This window comes from Petaurus breviceps, unplaced genomic scaffold (genome assembly GCF_028583685.1).
Source record: "Petaurus breviceps papuanus isolate PSGF00001 unplaced genomic scaffold, PetGlider_PUasm1.0 90881, whole genome shotgun sequence".
Lineage (NCBI taxonomy): Eukaryota > Metazoa > Chordata > Mammalia > Diprotodontia > Petauridae > Petaurus > Petaurus breviceps.
The window spans coordinates 2,566,121-2,585,608 of record NW_027187369.1 but is presented as its reverse complement, the minus strand read 5'-3'; the positions used below and the strand labels follow the sequence as shown (position 1 = coordinate 2,585,608).

The window sequence follows — 19,488 nt, the reverse complement described above, 5'->3', positions numbered from 1 at the left end:
TCTTTTGACACTGGCAAGGGAAAGAATGTCAACTAAGGGAGCTGATGCTAATGAGATTGAGAGACAAAACAGCCCCTGATAGCCCTGGGAAGACCGGTGGTGCTCTGCCATCTTAAGGCAGGGCAAAGGTAGCCAGCTGCAGCCCTTTGGGGAAATGGGAGCCTTGGGTTTGCCTGGACAGAACTGACAAAGATGCAAGCCAACTTGGCAAATTTGGTCTTTGTATTGTGACCCCTAGGAAATATATTCAAAGGTAAAATTCTCTATCCAGAGGGCACTGTTCCTCCAGAGAACAAGCACACTAGCTGCCCCCAAAATCTTAACATGACTTTAGGCAGGCAGAGAGGGTTAAAGATCCATCAGTTATCAGGTCTTGGGATAAGATGGCACAGAACAGGATCACTAGATTCTACTACAACCTTTTGGGTGTCATGGCATGGAATATAGGTATGTATATGTGTATGTACCTATATATTACCTATGTTTACATAAACACTAGTGTTGAGGCAGCTAGGTAGTGCAGTGCAGTGCATAGGATGCTGGGCCTAGCATCCAACTCTGCAACTTACTAGCTAGGTAAATTTCAGGTCACTCAATCTCTATTTGCCTCAGTTTCCTCAACTGTAAAGTGAGGGTAAAAACGTCACCTATCTCTCCTCGGGTTGTTGGGAGAATGAAATGAGATCATCCATGTAAAGTCTATGTCTGGCACACAGTAGATACTTAAATTGTCCTTTCCTTCACGGACCCCTTGGGCATTCTGATGAAGTCTATGAACCCTTCTCAGAATAATGCACAAAAGATTATATAGGAAACCAGGCATGTTGAAATACAGGGATCAAAATATTTTTCAAAATAATTTCATGGCCCCCAGGTTAAGAATCCCTGTACTAAGACTAAGCAACATCCATACACATATTAAAACAATGGAAATACAGATGAGATGCAAAGTCATTGGGAGACAGGTACTAGCAGCTTTGGGGAGGGAGGGGTCAGGAAAGCATAAATTCCCCTCATATGAGCTGAGATTTGAAGGAAGCAAGTACTTCTAAGAGGCAGGGGTGGGGAACAATGTATGCAAGGGCACAGAGCTAGGAGATGGAACATTATGTATGAGGCCAGTTTGGGTGAAATGTGTTTTGAGGGGAGGGGATTGTCATGTTTAATCTGTCTGGACAAGGGGCCTGGTGCCAGACTGCTGTGAGCTTCTAGTCCCAGAGGAGTTTGCTTTTGATCCTAGAGGCAATAGGGAGCAACTAGAGCTTTAGGAGGAGGGGAGCAACATGGTTTCGGGCCTGTGCTTTAGGCTACATGGAGAATAGATGGGAGAGAAGAGAGCCATGGAGCAGGGAGATCCATTTGGAGAGTGGCTTCGGCCATGGCATGGAAGCAAATGGTCTTTCCTTTGTCCAGACACAGCTCTAGATCCTACAGGATTGTTTTGACTGATTATGTTTACATTTTTTAAAAAACTGAATTGCCTTATTCCCTGTTTACCCAACTTGAGGGCTACTCTATCCTAGAGCCTGAAGGGCTGTCCAGGGACAATTAATAGCAGCTCAATTACTAGCACTTTCTCATTTCATGGCGGGGAGAGCAAGACTAAGTCTTGCCACTACTGCCCAGCTTTACGTTACTCACTTTGGGCAGAAAGAATCAAATTGCTTAATATTTCAAAGACAAACATAGGTACTTAAATACTGAGTCATTTTCAACTTGCAAGGCAACAGTGATCATTTTCCCAGGCAATGCCTTTACCCTGAATGAAATATTTCTTGTTGGTAGCTCCATCAAACCACAAATCGCCATCCCAAGCCTTCCAGAGAGCGCCTTTTGATTTAGAGGACAGGGAGCTTGTCAGTGATGCCGATTGTTTTAAGCAGACCTGCTAGTCTGCGTTTCTGGTCTCTAGGCTTTGTGGCTGTTACCCAGTGAACACGTTACAACACACTGAAATATTTGAAAAATCTGAGTGATGCTGAGCTCAGGCGATTGGAGAATATTTTAATGAACACGTTTTCGTTTTTCTCTACGATAGGAGGATTTATTCATTGCAAATACGCCAGCTGAAAAGGCCGCAAAAACCCTTTTTTTCTTTTCTCCAAGAAAAGTAAACTTTGGCCTTCTCTGGGTCTCAGCAGGTGTACTTTTTCTCCTTGATATGCAGCACCCTCTAGTGGTACATATTGTGCATGACAGCCGAGTGTGTTATATTTTGCAGCAAACCCAGGATTTGCTGACTCATCTCTTCCCCACAAAATCAGTTTCTACCTGTAATTCATTACCATTTGTTTTCCCTTCCCTTTAAAAAAAAACAGCAACAATAGAGTTCAAGGTACTTGGACTGTGAGCTCCTCGCCTTTCTTTGTATCCCTAGCTTTTAGCATGGTGTTTGGCACATGGTAGAAACTTAAATGCCTGTTAGAAGGGTAACTGATCGTTCTCACAGCAAAATGGTTAACAAGGCTTGGTAAAATTCCAAAAATTGCATTGTCTTAGCTGTGCAAAAGCTGGTTGTTATGCCAGGATGTCTCACGGTTCATTTGGGTTCAATCCCCCCCAGGTATGACCTTGAGGGCCATCTGACCAATGCCACCTTTCCTACTGGGGAGGTCAGCAACTACCACAGTGACCTAGAAAAACTGACCAAAGTGGAGCTGGACACTTCCAACCGAGAAAATGTCATCACAGCCACCAACTTTACAGCTACTAGTACCATTTATATTTTAAAACATGGTAAGACAAGTTCAGCTTAACTTTGCAAACTTGAAAACATCATATAAATGTGCCGTTTTGTGATGTGGAGCCTGGCTTCAAAGTTGCCCATTTCTTTCTCTCCCCCTCCTCAACTTTTCACCAATCTTGGTACATCTTGGTGGCCTAAAGCAATGTCACTGGTATACTTGAGCTCAAGGGAGAGCTATGAGCTTCTAAGGGTTCATATGGTATGGTGGGAAGAGCTTTTTGAGGGGAGGGGATGGTAATGGTTAATCTGTCTGGACAAGGGGCCTGGTGCCTTTTGAATTTGAATGCCACCTCTGCCACTCGATGCCTTTGTGACCGTGACCCAGCCACAGCACTGCTGGCGGAGTCAGATTCAGACTGAGCTCCTCCTTCCCAGGTCAGTGCCCTTTGCACTGCCTCCCACACTATAAATGTGCAGACACTGCTGAGCTCACATCCTAGCTCTTCTACCTGTGACGGTGGCTGAGGCTCCTCTCTGATCTGCAGGTGGATAGTAAAGTTCTCTCTGACATCAGGGAAACATTTTTTTTTTTTTGGAGGAGGGAAGGTAGGGCAGTTGGAGTTAAGTGACTTGCCCAAGGTCACACAGCTAGTTTTTCTGTTAAGTGTCTGAGGCTGGATTTGAACTCAGGTCCTCCTGACTCCAGGGCCAGTGCTGTATTCACTGTACTACGTAGCCACCCCTAGGGAAACATTTCTTAACAATCAGAACTGTCCCAGAGTGGAAGGGGCTGTCCTGCGAGGCAGTGGGTTCCCCTCATTTTGAGGTCTTCGGGCAGAGGCTGCTATGTTATAATAGCCTCTGATTCTCTTCTAACTCCCCAAATCCTTGATTCTCTGACTCACTGGTCTACAAGTTCTCTTCAAGTTCTAGATCCCATTGGCATATTTCTTAATGAAGTGAAATCTTTCATGGTTAGAACAAAAGAGAGAGAATTGTGGCAGTGGCCCTCCTTTCTTTGTTTATCCAAGAGTGGGGGGGGGGAGAGAATGGCATTGAAGATGCAGTTCATTTCTGAAAGGCATTAAGTCATTCCAGGGCATTACAGCTCTACTGGAGAAGATCAGAGATAGGCTTAGGCAGAAATCTTCTTTGGAGGAGGCAGGAGAAGTACTTGAGCTCTCCTTGGGTCTTATGGAAGCTAAGTTTCATATATCAAACAAAGCAGACCATCCTAACAAGCCAGAGGAAACTCTCTTAAAATGAAAAAGAAAAAGAAGTCACCGTGCTGGTTTAGACTAGACTTTTTATCCAAGAAACAAAAAAATGGGCAGAAGAGGGTTTGCCTATCTGAATGGCTAAGGAGCTCAAAGGAGAGCTCAACTCACAAGCTCTTTCCCCCTCCCTCAAACTTTCGTTCTGTCCACAGACAATACCCAGAGCACCTATCGAGTGAGCCCAGATGGGTCTCTCCGGGTCACTTTTGCAAGCGGCATGGAGATCAGCCTCAACACTGAGCCCCACATTCTCTCCGGGGCAGTCAACCCCACCTTGGGCAAATGCAATATTTCCCTGCCTGGAGAACACAATTCTAACGTCATTGAGTGGCGGCAGCGGAAGGAGCAAAGCAAAGGCAATGTGTCAGCGTTTGAAAGGAGGCTAAGGGTAAGTCAACCATATATTGTGGGGAATTCTTTGCCAAGGCTGCAGAAAGCATTCATTAGGTCAACAAGGATCTAAAGAGCACTGCTGTAAACCTGGTAAGAGATCGGCCTGAGGCCAGTCAGTAAAATGACTGATTTGTCTTCAGCTTTTCTAGGCGACTCTTCCCCTAGATGAATGTCATCATTGTGTTCTAGAAACAGTAGCTCCTCACCCAGGCCTCCTCTCCCACCCTCGATTGAACTTAGACTAATTCAGCCAACATTGATTATGTGCCCACTGTGATCTTAGCACTGGATGGAAACATAAGGAATGACATGTCCTCTGCCTTCAAGGAGCTCATAGTCTAGTACAGGGGTGGGGAACCTGAGGCCTCAAGGCCACATGTGGCCCTCTAGGTCCTCAGGTGCAGCCTTTTGACTATCCAAGTTTTACACAACAAATCCTTTTATTAAGGGTTTTGTTCTGTGAAATTTGGGCTCAGTCAAAGGGCCACATGTGACCTCAAGGCCACAGGTTCCCCACCCCGAGCTAGTAGAAGGGATGAGACAAGGGTACACATAGATATTTCCCAGTGCAACCTACAGAATGAGTAACTAGAATGGGAAGGACCCCATTATCTTAGAGGTGGAGGAAAGGGGAAGGCTATATAGAGGAGGAGGGGGCTCACCTTGAAAGTTTTCAATAGGCAGAGATATACAAGTAATCTTTGACACCTATGCAAATACACAAATGACTTAATGTGACATGAGCTTGGAAAGTTAGGTTGGAGCCAGATTGTGGAGAGCCTTAGATCTCAGGCTAAGGATTGTTAAATCCTACGAGCATTAGGAAGCTACTAAAGGTCCTCAAGCAAGACAGTGACATGATCAAAACTGTGCTCCCGGAAGATTATTCAGGCAGAAATGTGAATGATGGATTGGAGAAGGAAGAAACTGGAGGCAGAGGAACCAGTTTGACTGTTGTAATGGTATAACTGCGAAGGGATAAAGACGAGCTAGGCTAGCAACAGTGAGAGGAGAGAGGGCAGACATGAGAAAGATAGTAGAGGTGGATCTGGATTGAGCCATCTTTCAAGTCAACCAGACTGAGGAGATGCAGTGAGACAGGCATGATTCAGGTTTCAAACCTGAATGACTGAAAAGATGGTGGTGGCATCAACAGAAATCAATAAGTGAAGAAGAGGGCCAGGTTTATGGGCAAGAGGAATTTAGTTTGGGCATATTGAGTTTCAGATAACAGCGGCACATCCAATTGGAGATGTTGGACTGGAGCTCAACAGAGATGTTGGGGTGGTAGTCATCTACAGAGAAGGGATAATTGAAACCATAGGAATTGATGACATCACCAAGGGAGAAGACAAGACACCTGTCACACAATTATGGAAGGAAAAGAAAGGAAGTGTCAAGGACAGAGCTTGGGAAATTAGGGAGGTTTGAGAGGTGAGAAGAGAACCAGTGTAGACTGAGTTTGGAGAGGATGACCCAAGAGAAAGCAGTGGCATGAAATCCAAGGGAGGAGATAGTATCAAGAAAGTAGAAATCCTGCATAAAGACCATGAAGATGAAGATTGGATTTGGTTATTAAGATATTGTGGTGACTGTTATCAACATTGAAATGTTATACCCTTTATCAAAGCAGCCTCCATAGAAGGATGGAGTCAGAAGCCAAATATTAGGGGCTAGTTAAAGAAGTAGAAGTGTAGCGGCAAGCACCCCGGCGTCCTCAGGGTTTGCCACCACCACAGGTTCTTGGATCTGCTTTGTTAAAGGAAAGCAACTCAAAATGGGTTAACAAGCTTACTTTAATCAGTCAGACATATATCGTTTACCTTGCTCAGGGGAAAAAGGTCAGCACCCCGAACTTCAAAGCATACAGGCAGAATTATCAAGACAGAAACAGATCAAGTAGACAGATTTCCAAACTGTCCAACCATTACATCCATACCCAGTCAACATCTGGGTTTTTCAAAGAGGGGGGGGTCGGCTCTGGACAACGGCTTTTCAGAATACAGATCAAATCACAGAACACTTCTCAAAGTGAGCCCCCAAAACAAAGCTACACATCAGGGCTTATATAGCCTTCTCCTGGCTCAGAGAATGTAACAACCTTGTTGACTCACTGGCCAATCAAGAAGTATCTACTGAAAAACAAGCCTCCCACCCCAGGCTTCAGGTGCACTTTAGCCTAGGGGCAGGGAAGATCTTCCAAATTTGCATTCCCATTACAAGAAGTAGATAGTGTAGATTACTTTTTTTTTTTAGAAGTTTAGCAATGAAAGGGAGAAGAGATGATAATGGCTTGCTTGAAAGAGTATCAGAGTAGGGAAGGGGGATACTTTTTGTTTGTTTTTAAGCTAAGGATATGAGGATGCTTGTGGTCTTAGAGAGATCAGAGTTTGGGGATGGGAATAATCAGTAGGAATTTATGGTCTTTTGGAAATGTGAGACTGGAACTCAGGGAAGAAGTTGGAACTGGAAATCAAGGCTTGGGTGTCAGCTACATAAAGGGTTGAATTGAAGCCACAGTAGTTGAAGAGATTGTCAGAGAAGAATTACTCAAGGAAGAAGGGAGTCCAAGAGATGTTTTTGGTCAGGTTTTTGTTTTGTTGTTGTTGTCTTTAAAACCATAGCAGAGATATGAGTATATTTGTAGGCAAAAGCAAAGGAGACAAAATACAATGAGAGGTTGAAAATGCAAAAGAGAGTGGGAATGATGAACGAAAGAGATCCTAGAGGAGAAAGGATGGGGGCAAAAAGTAGAAAGGTTAGTTTTGGTAAAGAGATCCAAGGAGGGGAGCTTTGGTGAAGATATGGAAGCAAAAAATTGGAGGGCTGTCCCTTCCGTGTACCTCAGTCTGACTCTCTCAGAACTCTGCTAGGTGACTTACTAACTATTCTGTTAATCATATGTTTCAGAGAGTATTAATATGGACTCGGTATATTACATAGACCTGCATCAGGCCTGTAGGTGACATATTTCAGGGCTTTTTGTCAACCTTCAAATCACACCACCCAAGTGGCCGCCCACCGCGCCAGGAGCCAGCCTTTGTTCCTACCTTCAGAGCATTGATACTCCTCCATTTGGAAAGATCAAAGGGCAAATGAGTGGCAAGGGCAAGGGCAACTCAGAAAAAAAGGGGTGATTACATAAATCAGGAACAGGGAACTGACCTTGAGACCTGGAAGTCCTGGGTTCAAGTCTCCTGGGCAGGTCATTTAAACAGTAAGACTAAGCCATGTGTACAGACACAGAAACAAGGACTGGAATGTTGCATGTGGAGAATAAGTAGCAAGTTGGCCAATTGGACTAGAACATAGACTATATGACAGGGATTAATGTGCGATGAATATGGAAAGGCAGGCCGAAGCCCCCTTGCACAGGACTTTAAAAACGAAATAAAAGAGTCGTAATTTATCCTAGGAGCAAGAGGAAGTCACTGGAGTTTTTCCAGCTGGGGAGTGGCATATGTTTAGGAATTCTTCTATATAAAAAGGATAGATAGAGGAAGGACTTAAGATTCAGAAAACCAATTAAGACCCTACTGCAGTAGTTCAGGTGAGAAGTGATGAGGCCATGAACTACAGGGATGGCTGTGTGAGTAGAAAGAAGGGGATGGACATGAAAGAAGTGGAATTAACGATACTGCCAACCAGCTGGATGTGGGAAGATAAGGAATCATACCAGGTGTTACTATTATTTCCATTTTCCAGAGAAGAAATCTGAGTCCCAGGGGGATAGGAGAAGGGATTTGCCCAAGATCACACTACTACTAAGTGTTGCAAGAGCCAGGTCTAGAATCCTGATCTTCTCATTCCTACACTGCCCTACAATGTATAGTTTTGTGCCTTTGAAATAATTAGTATCTACTATGTCATGCTTCTTAACCTCCAGCAAAGGAAAAAATTAAGGGGAGATGTGAACTCCCTTAGTGTTAAGTGTCTGAGGCCAGATCCAAACTCAGGTCCTCCTGACTCCGGGGCTGGCACTCTACTCACTGTGCCACCTAGCTGCCCCTATACATGATTTTTTTTTAAAAAGTCTTTTGAAGGGTAAAAGGGAATAGGTCTATGGCTGTTTCTGTGTCACACAGATAAAGTGTAAAAAAATTCAGATATTTTCTCTCTCCAGTGGCCCAGTATCCAAACTTTAGAAACTCACTGGCTGGTGATCAATTTTTCCCTTTTGCCTCATGATCATCATAAGCTCTTGCATGGGCCTGGCTTTGCAAATGAGCAGATCCTGATTTTCTGTGTAAAATATGACCCTTCTTTGAAAAACCAGCCCAACATAGACAAGCACAGTGGTACCTGAAATGCTAGCTATTCATGCACAAAATTGCAGAGTTCTTTAAAAGCCCATTTGGTAAGGCAATCTAGAACAAATGTTCTTCCAGTAGGACACATGTCCCTCCAGGTGACATGACCCTACCTTCTCTGGGGAGTTAAAGCCATGAAAGTGGTTCTTTCTTAATCTCAGGTTTTCAATCTGAAGGCAAGAAGAAATGATTGCCAACACCAAAGATCAGCCCCACCCCTACAACAAACAAACAAGCAGAAGACGCCATATCCCATTTGGTCTGAGCAAATCTAGGATTGGCTCTTTTGTCGACTGACACCTGAATATGTCATTTGTTTTCAAACCCATTTCCCCCTGGCCCAAAATCCAGTTGAATCATCTCCTCTCCAAGGTACTTTCGCATCCATTTAATTTAACTTTTCATCTACTGCATTGACTCCATAGACACATCTCTAACACAGAGAAATCTGAGTGCGTACCAATGGAAGATTAGACATTAGCTAAAAGCAAACTGGTCCAGGGACTAGAACCAAATGATCATTTGCTGCATCCATGGGTGAGAATGCCATTAGCATGTAGAGTCTGTCATTCCACAGGATCCCAAAGCAGAACCATGAGACTAGAGCCACCCTCTTTGTAAAGCATCAAATGTCCATTTCAAACCATAAAATCAGTGGGAAAATTGTCTTTACATGCACAACAAAGCAAAAACTGATCTCCAATTATTGCAGTTGGCGTTTTCTCCTTAATATAGGGGAATGGGTTAAACATCCTCCAGAATCACGGCTTTTAATACAACTGAGAACAGTTGTGTGTGTGTGTGTGTGTGTGTGTGTGTGCTTTTAATTTTTTAATTTTACCTTAGGAATATGAGTAAGTTACATGGACTTGGGAAAAAGAAACAGTCCAGCTGTCTGCAATGGAAAAGCAGAGAAATAGACCATAGGCTGAATATAATAACACAGTTTCGCCTGGCCACCAGCCAGGAAAGTGATGGCAGCAGCTCTTATTCTCCCCACCCTGAGGTGTCCAAATTCCAAATTTTCTCTCTCCTATGCTTCATGCTGTTTTCCAGGTTAGTTAAGTGAAAGCTATGCTATTTCACTTCCAGACCTTGCCATCAAGTCTGTTAAGTAACCAGGGCAGCTGGCCTGCCTTCTCTTCTGTAACTGAGAAAACCTGAGAGGACAGCAGCACAAGGTAGAAGGGCCCTGGGGCAGCCAGGTGGTGCAGTGAGTAAGAGTGTTGGGATGGCCCCAGTGTTGGGATGACCTGGGGATCAAATCCGGGCTCAGATACTTAGCACCCACCCAGAAGTAATAACTGGCCGTGTAACCTTGAGCAAGTTACTTAACCCAGATTGCTTAAAAAAAAAAAGTAGAAGGGCCCTTGAGAATTAATCCAACATCTCCCTACCACCATTAAAATGAGTCATAGCATATAGGCTACTCAACACAATTTCCTATTTGACTTAATTATGTGTAAGTCACACTTCTAAGAAATAGAATGCTAGAAATTTATTCCCAAATTTAAATTAAATATGGGTGGAGGGAGGGGAATTTGGTTTTAAGCCAGGCTATCCCATAGCAAAATTGCAAAGTAGAGGAGGTTTTGCCTTCAGAGCCCTACACATCTTTTGGTGCGCCAAAATGTCCAGGGCTGTTGCCAAGGCCCCCTCAGGGGCAATGTCAAAGCAAGGTTTAGACACAGTGCTGCATTCTCCCAACTACCATCAAAGCAAAGCTTCAAGTCCAGTCCCTCCAGGCTCTTCCCTGGCAATAGGTTAATCAGATTAAGTTCTGCTATATATAGACCTTTAACCCCATTTGGGAAGTAAATGCTTGGAATTCCAAGCTGGTATTTGGAATTAAGGAAGCACCACATAGACAATGCATCTGAAAAGCTTTCCTCCTTTCTTGGCTTTCCCCTACATAGCTCTTAATGAAAATCGAGGTAAATGTGTAGCATTTATTCTCCATCTCCTTTCAGTGCATAGCTTGATGTGACATTTATTTCCAAAGCTCTACATTTGAAGCCAGTATTTGAAGAGGAGTCTTAAAAGCAGTGTGCATTATCCAGAGATCTGACATAGCATTGTAACAATGGCCTTGGCCTGGGCCAACCTCCCACTGAAGTTTCAGCTTTGGTCCCTGTTTGTGCAGCTGTAATGGCTTTATTAAGAAATATAAACACAATCATTGATTTAGTTGAACAGAAAATCAGTTGTTCCATAGGCTCTTTAACTATCATTATAACATAACTTTAACTGTTAGAATTATTCTGAGTGAACAGTGTAAAACCACAGGCAAAGTAGCAGAAAGAATGCTTATTTTCTGCTTAGTCTTCTAAAAGCCCACATAGCGAGTCTTGATCACAAGGCAATGTAGGACACATTCACAGACCACAACATCCCACAGCAAGATTGGCTACTGATCATTCACAAGCTATGATGTTGTGCTCTCATTAATAAGTACTCTCCCTGTCACATTTGTGTTGTGCTTTTTCCCAGGGGCCAGAGGGGAGGGAGAAGGAAAGGAAAGCAGTTATTGCATTAGTTCCACTTTGCAGGAAAAGAAACTGAGAGCAAAGTGGTTGGAATCAATGCATCCACAGTTGCCGAACATCAAAGAGCTTTTATGCCTTTTTTGTACCTTAGGATCATTTTTCCCATTATACTCGCTGCAAATTGAAACCTAGTTTGTTGTGACAAAGAAAGACTTAAGTAAAATCCAGTCCCAAAAATGACAATTAGTGACAGTATACATCATTCTGTACCCTGGTATTCCACTTCTTCTCTAGGACCAAGGTTGGTCATAGCCAGAAATCTAAATGTTTGGCAGCATTTTAGGGTTGCTTTCATCTGTACCAGAAATGCACCCTTGTCCCCATGCCTTCCCATCTCTTCTCCAATAGATCTTCTACCTTTCCCCCTTTGATTCCTTCCCTGCTGCTCACACATATGTCCAAGTCTCCCCAATCCTTTAAAAAAAAACCCACAGACCTTTAGGTTACATCTTAAGAGATGGGAATAGCACTTACCTGTTTCCTCTCAGATATGACATCACTGGGCTGGATAAAACTCTGTATAAACTCTCATCCTATATCTCTGCTCCCATTAATAGCCACACTCCTAGAAAAAGCTGTTTCCATTCACGGCCTCCACATGCTTTCTTCTTACTTTTCAACCCTTTGTAATCTGGCTCCTGCCATCAACTAAAACTTCTCTCTCTCCCCAGAGTTACCAAAGATCTCTTAATTGCTAAATCTGGTGGTCTTTTCTCAGTCTTCATCCTTATTGACTTCTCTCTCTCTAGCATTTGTCACCATTGACCACCTATTCTTCCTGGATATTCTTTTCTGAGTTTTCCCGACACTTCTGTCTTTTAGCTCTCCTCCTATCTGACCACTCCTCAGTCTCATGTACCAGGTCATCATTTATCTACACACCATACCTCCTAACTATGGTTGTACCCAAAGACTTTGTGCTGAGCTTTGTGTTAAAAAAAAAAATTGGAACAAAGAATACCCTTAGGAATATTTTTGCACATGTGGAACGTTTCCTTTTTTTCATTGGCTTCCCAGTACTGAGATGTCTGGGTCAAAAGCTATAGTCAATTTCATTACTTTTCTTACATGATTCTAAGTTGTTTTCTAGAAAAGTTGTACCAATTCACAATTCCACCAAGGATCTATTAGCATAGCTCTCTTCCCACAGATCCCTTTCAACATTGACATCTTTGATCAGCTTTGCTAATTTGATAGGTGTGAAGTAAAATCTCAGAGTTGCTATTTTGTATTTCTTTTATTAGTGATTCAAAGCAATTTTTCATGTGTTCTAATTTTGACAATTGGTCTTTTTTTTAACCACATGTATACTGGAAAATGGCTCTGTGTTAACTTCCTGTATATCTTGTCTATCACTTTTTATCAGGTATTTGCAAAGTTTTTTTTTTCCCATTCATCTATTTCTCTTCATTTTATACTTAACATTTTTTTTTAAAAGCTCTTTTGAATTTCATGTAATAGAATTGGATTATTTTATCTTTTATAATCAACTCTCTCCTTTGGTTAAGAATCCTCCCCCAAGTTCTAGCTATCAAAGTATTTCCTTTCCTTCTCCTATAATTTTTCATGTTGTGACCTTTCATATTTCAGTAGTGTATTTATTTGGAGTTATTCATAGTGTAGGATGTTATCTTACTGCTTTCTAGTTTCCTCAAAAGAGGAAATTGATTCTTTTCCAAAGAGGAATTTTCCTCCAATGTTTAATTTTCTTGGATTTATCAAACCCTACAGTATTGCATTTAACTGAGTTTTATATCAAGTTTGAGTCAATGATCAATAATTATGAGGATTGTTAATGATAACCAAGTAATGTTAGGCCCCCTTATTTCCTGCTTTTGAGATTCTGAGAATTTTATTATTTGACTGTGTTTTATTTAAATTTCGACTTAGGTTCTATATTCCTGGGGTACTGGTTTGATTTCTTGTCATTTTCCGGAAGTATCATATCCAAGAAATACTTATGCTATGCTGGCTCCATTAAAATCATTTTAACATGAAATTATTTTTAAAGATAGATTCTTTAAGGCTTCATTTGGTTGCATAAATGAGTAAGTTTAGCTAAAATCAGGAAAAATGTAAGCTCAGCAACATGGGTTCTAATCCAACCCTTCCCCGCTGTATAAAAACCCAGGGATGGGGGAGGGAGATCGGACTCAATTATCTTGAAGATGCCTTTCAGCCCTAATATCATATAATATCACCCTTATGCTTCTCTTGGAATTTTTTTATTTACATGGTACCAGATTATCTGCTGAGCTTTTCATCATTAAACTGATTTTGTCGACATCAGCAATTACTTGGGCCTACCCAATACCAACACAATCAACTGAAATATTGGAAAAAAAAATGAGCTCTACCAGTTGTTTTGCCTATTTTATGTCAAACAACTGACTTGGCTAATATTTCCTCAGCAGAGCTATTTGGCCTTCATTTTGGATGGCTTCTCTTGGAAGCACTGAGTAGTGTCTGCTAATTCTTTGACTCAACTTTCTCAGACAACTGTAAATCAGTTAAGTTGCTCACGGGAAGGACAGCTAAGCCAGTTTTGTTCATATTTTCTAGGCTTGTGTTCCACTAACTGCATCAGCTATCAGACTAAGTCATATTCTACCTGGGACAACTTCTAAGATTTAGGAGGGGGTACAGAATTGTGCTTATAGGAGGGTTGGTGGCAGCAAGCATGAAATCCAGAATATTCTGTCTAGGATTTAATGTCATGTTCAATTGATGACACTAAGGACTGGAACTTTTGGAGAGAGGGGCAAGGATCTGACTGGTAGTATAGGAATTCTACTTCTTATTAAGCATTTAGTTCAATTAAAACATAACCATAAACGACTGAAAGCTGTGGTAACATATTCAGGACTTGAGATAGGGAAAAAGATGAGGAAATGGCTGCCTCTCTTGCCATTTCCACAGTCATCCTTCCTCTCCCCAATGCTCCCTCCACACACAAAGAGATATCTCCATCCTCAAGGAGAGACTAGGAATAGGGCTAGAGAAGGTTAAATTTGGCCAGAGAAGAATCAGAACAGCACCCATACCATCTGCCCTTCCCACACCCACCAAAGAGGCTTGATCCAGCACCGTTTTTGAAATAACTTTGTATGTTCTTTAGGCCCATAACAGAAACCTGCTCTCCATAGATTTTGATCACATAAGTCGCACAGGAAAAATCTATGATGACCATCGGAAATTCACCCTCCGGATTCTTTACGATCAGACTGGTCGCCCAATTTTGTGGTCTCCCATCAGCAGATATAATGAAGTGAACATCACCTATTCACACTCAGGACTGGTAACTTTTATTCAAAGAGGGACATGGACTGAGAAAATGGAATATGACCAGGGTGGAAAGATAATTTCACGAACCTGGGCTGATGGGAAAATATGGAGCTATACTTACTTAGAGAAGGTAAGTGTGCATGTGCTCAAATCTATGATCATAAGAATTCAAATGAGATTGAGGGTAATTACCTTCCTGGCAAGCCTGCTTTCTGACTAACATTTTCTGTAATACAGCAAAGCAAGTGTTTTAATTGAATAGGTATGCTGTTTTTCAGCTCAAAATTTTCTTAAAAGACCATACCCTGTCATACGATGTTTTAAATTCAAATTGGACTAATAGCTTTGCTTTCTCTTCCTTTTAACATATTTGTTCATGCTCTTTTTATTATATGAAAGCTCACAGAAAGGTAATACCACTGGAAAAATATAAGATTGTTCTAGCCTGGAAACTGTTATAGTAGGAATATGTACTTTATTAGTATTTTCCTGCACAATGATTTGAGTAAAAGTCTGTGGCTGTGTGAACTCTTTATGATATGGACGGTGATTTATGGACTTAATTTATCAATATTCCCCATTGTAAGTCATTTATTTTTCCATCTTTATTTATGAGAATTTTCCTGAAGGTAATTAACCACAGGTGTTTTGAAGCCTTTTTAGGGCTTACAATAGGAGCCACAAAATAAATGCTAAGTTCCATGATGTGAGGGAAGGTGTCCCATCTAATCTCTGAACTTCCCCAGCACCTAGGAAAGTGCTTTGCTCACACCAAGCACACTTATATTCTGATTTGACAAAAATATTTAAATATACCCATTCCTCAAATTCATTCATTGGAAATTACTTTAAAAAAAAAAACCTACATTTTACTTTTAATGTAATTTATATAATTATTTAATTAGACACTCTAGGTGGATAAATTTGGACCGGATTGCTACTTTTGACCTCAAATACCTAAAGAACACAGACCAGACAGAATGTATTGATTGGCTGAACCCTCTGTTCTGGGCAACATTGCCATCTTGTGGTCGTTTTCCATGCTTCAACTTAGCACATTTCTAATACCTGTCCTCTTTAGTTTCCTGTTCAACCACATATAAAACCAAATCTTTTTGTTTGAAGAAGGGAAATATTTTGGTGTTTTATTCAAGACTTCCAAAAGACATAGAACAGACATAGTTCTCCCACTGAGTCATTTGAGCAGTAAAAGGCCTTTTTACATTCTTGGGGCAGCACTGTAGATGTTAGCATCTCTGGACCAAGGAGCCTTGGCAAAGCCCTTCTGCGGTGGTGGCCCAAAGTGAAAAGGGGGCAGAAACACAGTGTTTACATTAGAGAGATTTGTAATCTTGTAACTCAAGGTCTTGTCACTGGCCAGAAGCTTCAAAAACACAGTGGGGATTATTAGCCATAGAGTGGCATGTGGACCACCAGGGCACAGGGTTCAGGCAGGGGCTTACCATGGGGGAGTGGAGATGGAAGGCTGAGGGGAGAGGCCAATAGCAAAGTGTGAGCATGTGGCAAGGCAGGTAGGCTGAAAGGTAGCACTCTGGGGCTGGCCCAAGCAGATTGGCAACAGATATGTACGTGTGTGGGCCATATGGCCACATGCCCTTTGTTCATAATGGCAGATTGACAGAAAGACAGGGAAAACCCAAGATAGCCTCCTTTTTGTCAGAGTAAAGCCGTGGCAAGGCCTGCCTCTTCCTCCAGGAAGGCCCTGAACCAGCTCATTTACCATAAAAGCCTTCAGCCTCTTTCCCCCCATTTCCCTTGCAAATGCACATTGTACAGAATGCCAAGTGGCAATTGTACAATTGTACAAGAGGCAAAAGTACAAATCCCTTGCCTCCTTTAAGACTCTTTCACAGCAGCAGGAGAACTTGAGCTTACTGGCAAATTGCTCATTTTCCCCACTGACTTTTAGGCTTGAGTGTCAAAAGTGCATCTGAAGGAAACAAGAGGGCAGCAGAGGAGAGGGAAAGATCCCTTCCATCAGAAAGGCTGCGCAGTAGGAGAGTAGAGAGAATGGTGCCTATGGAAGGCAGAAAGACCTGAGTTCAAATGCTGCCTCAGACACTTGAGAGTGTGGAGATCCTGGGCAAGTCCCTTTCCTCATCCAAAAAAGGGGCTATTGGCACCTACCTCCCAGGGGCCTTGGTGCAACCAAGTGGGATAACATGTGCGTCACAACCCATAAAGCACCACAGAAATGTTACTACGCTTATTATGTGGTCTGTACAAAAATACAAGTGGGACAAGAGGGCCATGAAGCCCAGATCAGTGACTCAGTGGCTCAGTGGCTCTCTGCTCCTCTTCAGGGTGGTCAGTCCACTCTTCCTTTAGTGTTGGAGTTGAGCTTTTCAAGACAGACAGGATTTAAATAGGGGCAGAATAGTGATATGGGCTTTCCAGGTAGGAAAGCAATGTAAGGCTGTTTTTATTGAGAAGCCACCTTGTAGACAAAACATCTTGATGAACTTTTACCCATCAAACCATCTTTGACTTAAGTTTGGGATATTGCAGGTTGACCAGATTCTCTTGTTGTTGTTTGGGGGTGAGGGGGATGCAGCAGGAGGCAGAGAGCTTCCGCTTCCCACATTAAAAAGATCTCAGCCAATACTGAGTGAAGACTTTCTCAACAGCTGAACCCAGAGGGGGAGCCTTCCCTGCCACAGACTTCATGTCTTTATACATATACATATGTATGTACTTGATTTAATTTTTTTTCTTAGGACTCTAGATCTAGAAAAGGAATGAGCCTTGGAGATATGCTGTTATTTAGCTCAACTCCTTCATTTTCAGCTGAGGAAGCTGAGGCTCAGAAGGCTTAAGTGCCATACCCAGAGTCACAACAGTAATGTCAAAAGGAGGATTTGAACCTAGCTGCTTGTCTGGGTTGGTGTTAGCATTTGTGAATTATCAGTCACCTCCCTGGATGTAAGAGCCCTTTCAGCACAGCTTTCTTTGGCACAGATGGGTCCCACTTGAAGAAATAAAGTTAAACAAAAATCTCTACTTATAACACAGATCCACCTGGAGGTAGTTAAACACATGAGAAGAAACAAGTTCTCCTAGCGTACTAAGAATAGAATTCCATTTGCAAAAATGCAATTTCATATACTTTTCAAGAAGACCAACCGTTCCATTCCGTGGAACTTAAGAAACAGCCTCATATATATAAACATGATTTTCTAAAAACCATGCCTGTAACTCAGATGTCAAAAGATTCTATTTCGTGTTGTCTTTTTCAGTCTGTGATGCTCCTTTTGCACAGCCAGCGACGCTACATCTTTGAATATGACCAGTCCGACTGCCTCCTTTCAGTGACCATGCCCAGCATGGTGCGCCACAGTTTACAAACCATGCTTTCAGTGGGTTACTATCGGAACATCTACACTCCTCCAGACAGTAGCATTTCTTTTATCCAGGACTTCACTAGAGATGGAAGACTCCTGCAGACACTTTACCTTGGGACAGGACGGAGAGTTCTCTACAAGTACACTAAACAGTCCAGACTGTCTGAGATTCTCTATGATACCACTCAAGTCACATTTACTTATGAAGAGTCTTCAGGAGTGATTAAGACAATACATCTGATGCACGACGGATTTATTTGTACAATCAGATACAGACAAACAGGTTTGTTATGAAGTTTCAAGGTTGTTGTTTTTTTTTAATCATACCAGTGTTCACTCATATATAACATATATAATTTGTAACACAGATCCACCTGGAGATAGTTAAACACATGAGAAGAAACAAGTTCTCCCAGTGTACTAACAAGTTTTGTGAGATAGCAAGTTTAAAAAAAAAGTCCCTGACCCAGAGAAGCTTACAGTCTAGTAGAGGAGCTAGAGAGAAGGCATTTCATTCTGAATTCCAGTTAAGTTTCTGTGAGAGGGATAAATCACTTACCATCCCAGAGGAGGTAGCCCTGGGCTCAATCTTAAAGGATGATTGTATTTCAATAAAAATAGTAAGGAGGGCACTTCAGGTTTAGAGAAGAGTCAAAAGATAGGATGTGTTGTAATAAGGTTGAAATAGAGAACATAAAGGGAATCAATTTGACTTAGTTCCTCCTTAGACTTCAGCCAAATATGTTAGCTATATGGCTGATAGGGGAGGCCAAGACTGTATTTGGAAGACCCTGAATACCAGGTTAAGGAGTTAGTAGTTAATTTGAAGGTAATGAGGAACCATGGAAGGTTCTAAAGCAAAAAAGTATTGGAGAATTAACTGAGAGCAGGCAATGTTTAGCTTGATCAAGGCACAGCTTTATTACTTATGGCCATAAAGGAGAGCACATTCAGCACACAGAGGAATTGCGCTTCTCATTCAACTGTATGATATTTTTACAATGTAAACATTTTTACATTCTTGGAAGGAAAAAAAACCAAAGGTCGTAAACCAGATTAATGATTATTATACAAGGTGGAATCGCCTGTAGGAGAGGAGTTGGATTGTTGGAATGATGGAAGAAGTAAAATATTTATTTCTAATAACTGATCGTAACACAGGCACTTCCATTGTTCTGAAGAAAGCAAGGTTTCACATGAGGAAGACAATTTCCCAACCCCCTTAGTTCTTCCAGTTTGGAATAGTACTTTGTCTACCCTATAGACCTTTGTAGTAAACCAAGCTTTTTGGAAGTACGACAGAATTTCACAGAAGCAATGTAATCATACCTATGCATTATAGGATTGGATGAGGGAGACAGTAGAGACAGAATATTTGCACTGGCTATGTGTGTGAGGTAAGAAGGGCCTTTGATGTTGGCAATGTGGATATAACAAAGACAGACTCCTAGAGGTCCCAACTTAGTACTACTTAGACTACACACGCATCCCTATTTGTACCAACCCAGATGGCTCTAAAAAATGCAGATTGGAGTTAAAACTGTAAGCTCAGTTCCTAGCTTTCTATTTTATATCAGCCCTTTTTTGGGTTAGCCGTGAATCCACAAAATTTGTGGTTCAAGGAGTTTT

General features: G+C 41.9%; 1 protein-coding gene across 1 annotated transcript in view; it reads left to right on the top strand.

The window, feature by feature from the left end:
- The window catches only part of TENM1 (teneurin transmembrane protein 1), a 782,231-nt gene that overhangs the window by 752,955 nt on the left and 9,788 nt on the right, over positions 1 to 19,488 (top strand). Inside the window, exons 26-29 of the mRNA XM_069074038.1 lie at positions 2,564 to 2,736; positions 4,116 to 4,351; positions 14,331 to 14,627; positions 17,755 to 18,142. Of these exons, the coding sequence (XP_068930139.1) occupies positions 2,564 to 2,736; positions 4,116 to 4,351; positions 14,331 to 14,627; positions 17,755 to 18,142 (1,094 nt within the window). The remainder of the gene's footprint in view (positions 1 to 2,563; positions 2,737 to 4,115; positions 4,352 to 14,330; positions 14,628 to 17,754; positions 18,143 to 19,488) is intronic.